This window comes from Chrysochloris asiatica, unplaced genomic scaffold (assembly GCF_000296735.1).
Source record: "Chrysochloris asiatica unplaced genomic scaffold, ChrAsi1.0 scaffold00054, whole genome shotgun sequence".
In the NCBI taxonomy this organism is placed as follows: domain Eukaryota; kingdom Metazoa; phylum Chordata; class Mammalia; order Afrosoricida; family Chrysochloridae; genus Chrysochloris; species Chrysochloris asiatica.
This window is the reverse complement of record NW_006408572.1, coordinates 4252536-4258807: the sequence shown is the minus strand read 5'-3', so window position 1 is coordinate 4258807 and position 6272 is coordinate 4252536. Positions and strand designations below refer to the sequence as shown.

The following is a 6272-nucleotide window of genomic DNA, read 5'->3' as shown; positions in this document are numbered from 1 at the left end:
TGGGCAGTATAGTGGGTTATGTGCTGGGCTGCTAAATGCAAGTTCAGCAATTGGAATCTATCAGACGTTATATGAGAGAAAGATGATGCTTTCTGCTCCTGTAAAGATTGACAACCTCGGAAACTCTACACAGGGTTGCCATGAGTCAGAAATGACTCCACAACACATAACCAACCAATCAACCAATCTAATAGTATAGGATTTCCAAGGCTGTAAATCTTTATGGGAGCAGAAACCCTCACTTTCTCCCAAAGAGTGGCTGGTGGGCTCAAAGCTCCAATCTTGTGGTTAGCAGTCCAGTGCTTATCTTACAGAACCATTGCATTCCTTAACCTATTGTTACAACCCTTTCTAATTTTGAATTGTTCTTATGCTGTTGCTCTTATTATTTATGTTAAATTTATGAAATATTGGAACCCTTTTATGTGCAGCAGGAATGTTTATGCTGTACAGACACAGTCTACTTATTGAAGTTGAAACTAAACTTCTTCCAACAGGTTTACGAGCCCAGAGCTTGCTGCGACAGTAATTGTTTCTCTGGCAAGTTTTTTTGTTTTGTTTTGTTTTTTCCACTTTCCTCCATGTTTTTGGTTTTATTTCTGAGGAACACCTGGTGAACTTGAACCATCAATCTTGCAGTTCAAACAGCTTTCCTTTCTGACACATTAACCCACAGCACCAGACCAGGACTCCACTTATCTATATGTTGTTGTTGTTGTTAAGTGCCGTCGAGTCAATTCCGACCCATAGCGACCTTGTATAGGGTTTCTGAGGAGCAGCTGGTGAGCTTGAACCGGCGACTTTGCAATTTAAACAGCTTTGCAGTCTGGCATATTAACCCACAGTGCCACACCAGGACTCCTTATCTCTATAGTCACATATAAATTTGTGTGTGTTCTTCATTTTTAATGAAAAACAATGTATACTTTTTATTTTATAATTTGCAATTCATAATATAGCTTTTGAGCTCTTTCAAATCAGCACAAAAAGAACTGTTTTGCTCAAACCTACAACTGCATAGTATCCCTCTGTAGGGATGTGTCATCATTTATTTAACCTGCCTTCTAATGATGAAATTTTCCATTCTTTTGCTACTACAGATAATACCACCACAAAAATCTCACACATATATCGTTTCTTATATGTGACTATATATCTGTTGGATATGTTTTCTGAAATGAAATTGCCAGGAAAAAGGAAAAACATATTTGTAATTTTGAAATGTATTGACACATTGTCCTTTATCCTTTGAGGTTATATCAATTTACATTCCACTGATGACTTCTCAGGTGCCAAGTCTACCTTACCTTGTCTAACAAATACTGGTACATAACCCAATTAGATATACCCAAGACCTGATGAGAGAGTACTTACTGGGGGCAAACTCAGAAACAGCAGCAGTATGAAGGTCTCCCGTACCTCAACGCACTCTGGGATTGCACCCCACTCTCTTTTAGCTGCATGATGAGGGACGTACCAGACCCCTCCGTGATGTAATCAGGAGGCAAGAGCCAGGCCTTGGAGCGAAAGCTGTACAGCATGGCGGAGCCTGGGCTCTTCTTCAGCAGTCACGGAGGTCTTTCTGCTTCTTGCCATGCTCCTGTTTGAGTCCACTCTTCCGGAAGCCCTCCATCTAGTGTCCGGATTGTGGGGAAGAAGACGTTCTGGATATTGGCTAGTTTTTTTAAAGATAGATTCTCCATTTCTATTTTTCTTCTCCTTAGTTTTGATGGGGATGAGTTCTGAGAGAAGTTCTAGATTTGCTCTGTCATATTCAAACTGGTATATTTTTTGCTTATTTCCTGCAGAAGTTTTTTTCCTTCATAGTCTCCTCAAATAGGTTCTTTCAACTAGGAACGAGAGGGAGGTTTAGGGTGGTGATGGCATTGAGCCACCTGGCTGAGAATGAAGGAACGGTATTGAGGTAAATGCAGTGAGAGAGACAGTAAGAGTAGAGTGGCCTTAGGAGTAGGAAAGTCTTTACTTGGAGAGGGGGTGCCTTAGCTTCCTAGGGCTACCTGGTATGACACTGTAGGATAAGCACTGAACCACAAGGTTCATTTGAATCATAAGGTCAGCAGTTCAAACTCACCAGTTGCTCCTTGGAAACCCTATACAAGGTCACTATGACTGAAACCCAACTCATTGGCACTTAACAACAACAACAAACCATAACAAAAACACTACAAGTGAGTGTCTTTAAAGATTAGGAGTTCATTGTCTGTGTGGATGCTGTAAATCTGCATTCTGATGAAGGCAGCAGGTCTATGCACTGTCTCCTCTAGGAGATCTTGGCTTGTCTCTCTTAGCTTCTAGCAGCCTTGGGTATTTATTGGCATTCTTTGGCTTGTAGATAGACTTTCACATTGTGTCTTCACTCTGTGTGTGACCCTTCATGTCTGATTTTCCATTTTATAAGACATCACTCAGAACGGATTCGGTTTAGGATCCACCCTACTCTAATATGACATTACTCACATAAAAGAAAACCCCTGTTTCTAAGCAGTCGCATTCACAGGTGCAGCGTTAAGAATTCAATATATATATTTTTGGGGACACACTAATGTATAACAGATAGGAATTTAACAGAGGGTTTGACACATAGGAGGAGATCTATTTCTTTTTGCTGAATAAGTAAATTAATTGAGAGGATTTAGTCTTTACCTTCCTGGATCTTGTCTTGCAGGGACTCATGCAGCCAAACTCTGAAGCCAATGGGACAGCCATTACTGAGTTCATCCTGCTGGGCCTGGTGGAAACACCAGGGTTGCGACCACTTGTCTTTGTGCTCTTCCTCTTTGCCTACATGGTCACAGTCGGGGGCAACCTCAGCATCCTGGCAGCCATCTTGGTGGAGCCCAAACTCCACACCCCCATGTACTTCTTCCTGGGGAACCTATCAGTGCTGGACGTGGGGTGCATCAGTGTCACTATTCCCTCAATGCTGAGTCGTCTCTTGTCCCACAAGCGTACAATTCCCTATGGAGCCTGCCTCACACAGCTCTTCTTCTTCCATCTCCTGGTTGGGGTGGACTGCTTCCTGCTAACAGCTATGGCCTATGACCGTTTCCTGGCCATCTGTCAACCTCTCACTTATAGTACACGCATGAGCCAAGTAGTACAAAAAATACTGGTTGCCATGTCCTGGGCTTGTGCCTTCAGCAATGCACTGACCCACACTGTGGCCATATCCACACTCAACTTCTGTGGTCCCAATACTATCAATCACTTCTACTGTGACCTCCCACAGCTCTTCCAGCTCTCCTGTTCCAGCACCCAACTCAATGAGCTGCTACTCTTTGCTGTGGGGTTCATAATGGCAGGCTCCCCCTTGGCTCTCATTGTCACTTCCTATGCCCACGTGGCAGCTGCAGTTCTACGAATCCGTTCAGTGGAGGGCAGGAAGAAGGCTCTCTCCACATGTGGCTCTCACCTTACTGTAGTCACTATATTCTATGGGACAGGTATCTTCAACTACATGCGGTTAGGTTCAGTCAAGCTCTCAGATAAGGATAAAATTGTTGGAATTTTTAACACTGTCATCAACCCCATGCTGAACCCTGTTATCTACAGTCTCAGGAACTCAGACGTGCAGGGTGCCCTCTGGCGAGTGTTCATGGGAAGGCGGTCACTGGCCTGAGGAGGCTTTCTGTCCTTTCCTCCATGTTTCTTTTTGGTTTAAAAAAAGAAACTCACTACTGCTGCCATCAACTCAGTTTCAACTCATAGAGACACTATATGGGGTTTCCAAGACTAAATCTTTACAGAAGCAGGCAGCCTCATCTTTCTCCTGTGGAATGGCTGATGGGTTTGAACTGTCAACTTTGCAATTAGTAGCCCATCACCATTTTTGGTCTAAGTGAGGTGTAATGGTGGTGGTAGTTGGTTATGTGCTGGGGAATCGGTTCCTACTCATAGTGACTCTGTACAGGGTTTTCGAGGCCGTAAATCTTTATGGGAGCAGAAAGCCTCATCTTTCTCATGCAGAACTTCTGGTAGTTTTGAACTGCTGACCTTCTGATTAGCAGCCCGACTCATAACCACTATGCTACCAGAGTTCCTTAAGGGATGTGTAATAGTTAATCCTATATGTCAACTTGGTTAGATTATGGTGCCCAGTTGTTTGGTCAAAATACTAGTTTATATGTTGTTACGAAATATTCCCATGTAATTAAGATGAAATCAGGTGGCCTTGAGTAAAGCAGATTACCCTCTACAATGTGGGTAGGCCTCATCCAATAAGGTGTGAGCACATAGGGAGGGTTTCCAAGAAAGTATTCTGCTTTCAGAGTATAAACAGACAGATTGCCAGCATTCCCCGACTACCTGACAAACCAATATTGGGCCACAAGACTGTGAGAACTTCCAGCCTGTCACCTGATTTGTAGACTTTGAACTTGCCAACCACACAATCACATGAGCCAATTCCTACAATTAAAAGATAAATTAATTAATTAAATAAAATCAATCTCTTTCTATAATGACACATATAATCTTGGAGTCCCAGTGTGGCCCTATAGGATAAGCAATCGGCTGTGGTTAAGCAAGGATAAGCAAGGATGGTGGTTCAAAGCCACCAGCCACTCCTTGGAAACCCTATACAAGGTGGCTATTAGTCGGAACCAACTCAACAGCATTTTTACTGGTTCTTTTTCTCTAGAGAAAGATTACTAAAACAGGAGGTCTCTAGGGTCAAGGACTAGGATAAATGGTGTGTTACTATTGTTATTAAGTGCCGTCAAGTTAGTTCTGACTCATAGTGACCCTGTATAGTGTTTCTTAGGAACAGTTAGTAGGTTTGAACTGCTGACCTTGTGGTTAGCAATCCAGTGCTTGTCCTACAGTGCTACACTGGTACTCTAAGGACAGATGGTCTAGAACTGCTTATCTAGTACTAAGCATGATGACTTTTAGAAGGAACAATAGTTAATGTTTTCCAAGGAAGCTTGCTCAATTATCGCTGTTGTTGTTTAAGTATTGTGAAGTCGATTCTGACTCATAGTGACCCTGCATAGAGTTTCCGAGGAGCAGCTGATGGGTTTGGACTGCTTACCTTGTGGTTTGTAGTCCAATGCTGATCCTACAGCGCCACACCAAGATCCCATTACAGGCAATAAATATGTAGGTCCTGTCAAGACAGCACCTAAATTACAACTTCAGTCATTATAGCTTTCTTTTTGTGGGTAGAGGTGCAGCTTAGGAAAGAAGTCTTAAATATTTATGGGTTCATGTTCCACAAGGATGGACTCTTTGGATGAGTATAGTCTGGGTACCTCCCTGCCAAAATACTCCTGCTAACTTTTCCCCTCATGATCATATAATTCCCTTAAGATTAGGTATGGTTAGTGCATTTATAAAACAGTTTTGGAGCTCAAGTTAGTTTTATTTCCCTATCAGGCCACCAAACAGCCACCACTCGTTTGTCAGTCTTTTGTACTGTGGTGACTTGTGAGTTGCTGTGATTCTGAAAGCTATGCCACCAATATTTTGAAATACCAGAAGGGTCACCTAGGTGGACAGGTTTCAGTTGAGCTTCCACACGAAGACAGACTAGGAAGAAGGAGAGACAAACTACTTCTGAATATTTAGTCAATGGAAACCTTATGAATAGCAGAGAAACACTGTCAGATATAGTGCCGGAAAATGAGCCCCTCAGGTTGGAAGGCACTCAAAATGTGACTGGGGAAGAGCTGCGTCCTTAAAGTAGAGTTGAACATGATAATGTGAATAGAATAAAGCTTGTGGGAGAAAAGCCGCGGGACCATTATTTGCTGATGGGGCACAATTCAAAATGAAGAGAAACAGCTGTAAACATCCATTGAAAATTGGAACATGGACTGTACGAAGTATGAGTCTGGGAAAATTGGAAGTTGTCAAAAATGAAATGGAATGCATAAATATCGATGTCTTAGGCATTTGCTGAAATGGACTGGTATTGGCCATTTTGAATCTGATGACCACATGGTTTATTATGCTGCAAATGACAAATTGAAGAGGAATGGTTTTGCATTCATATCAAAAAGAACATATCCAGATCAATCATGAGGTACAATGCTGTCTGTGATAGGATAATATCCATGAGCCTACAGGGAAGCCCAGTTAATACCACTATTATTCAAATTTACTCACCAACCACTAAAGCCAGTGAGAATGAAATAGAAGAATTCTACCAACTTCTTCAATCTGAAATTGATCAAACGTGCAACCAAGATGTATTGATCATTACTGTTGATTGGAAGCAAAGACGAAGGATCAGTAGTTGGAAAATATGG

The 6272-nt window shown here is 42.2% G+C and overlaps 1 protein-coding gene across 1 annotated transcript; it reads left to right on the top strand.

Moving 5' to 3' along the window:
- The first annotated feature begins 2692 nt into the window (after window positions 1-2692).
- On the top strand, window positions 2693-3640 carry LOC102819995 (olfactory receptor 3A1-like). The gene has a single exon (XM_006863254.1). It carries the CDS (start codon window positions 2693-2695, stop codon window positions 3638-3640), a length of 948 nt encoding a protein of 315 aa, XP_006863316.1.
- The last annotated feature ends 2632 nt before the right edge of the window (window positions 3641-6272 follow it).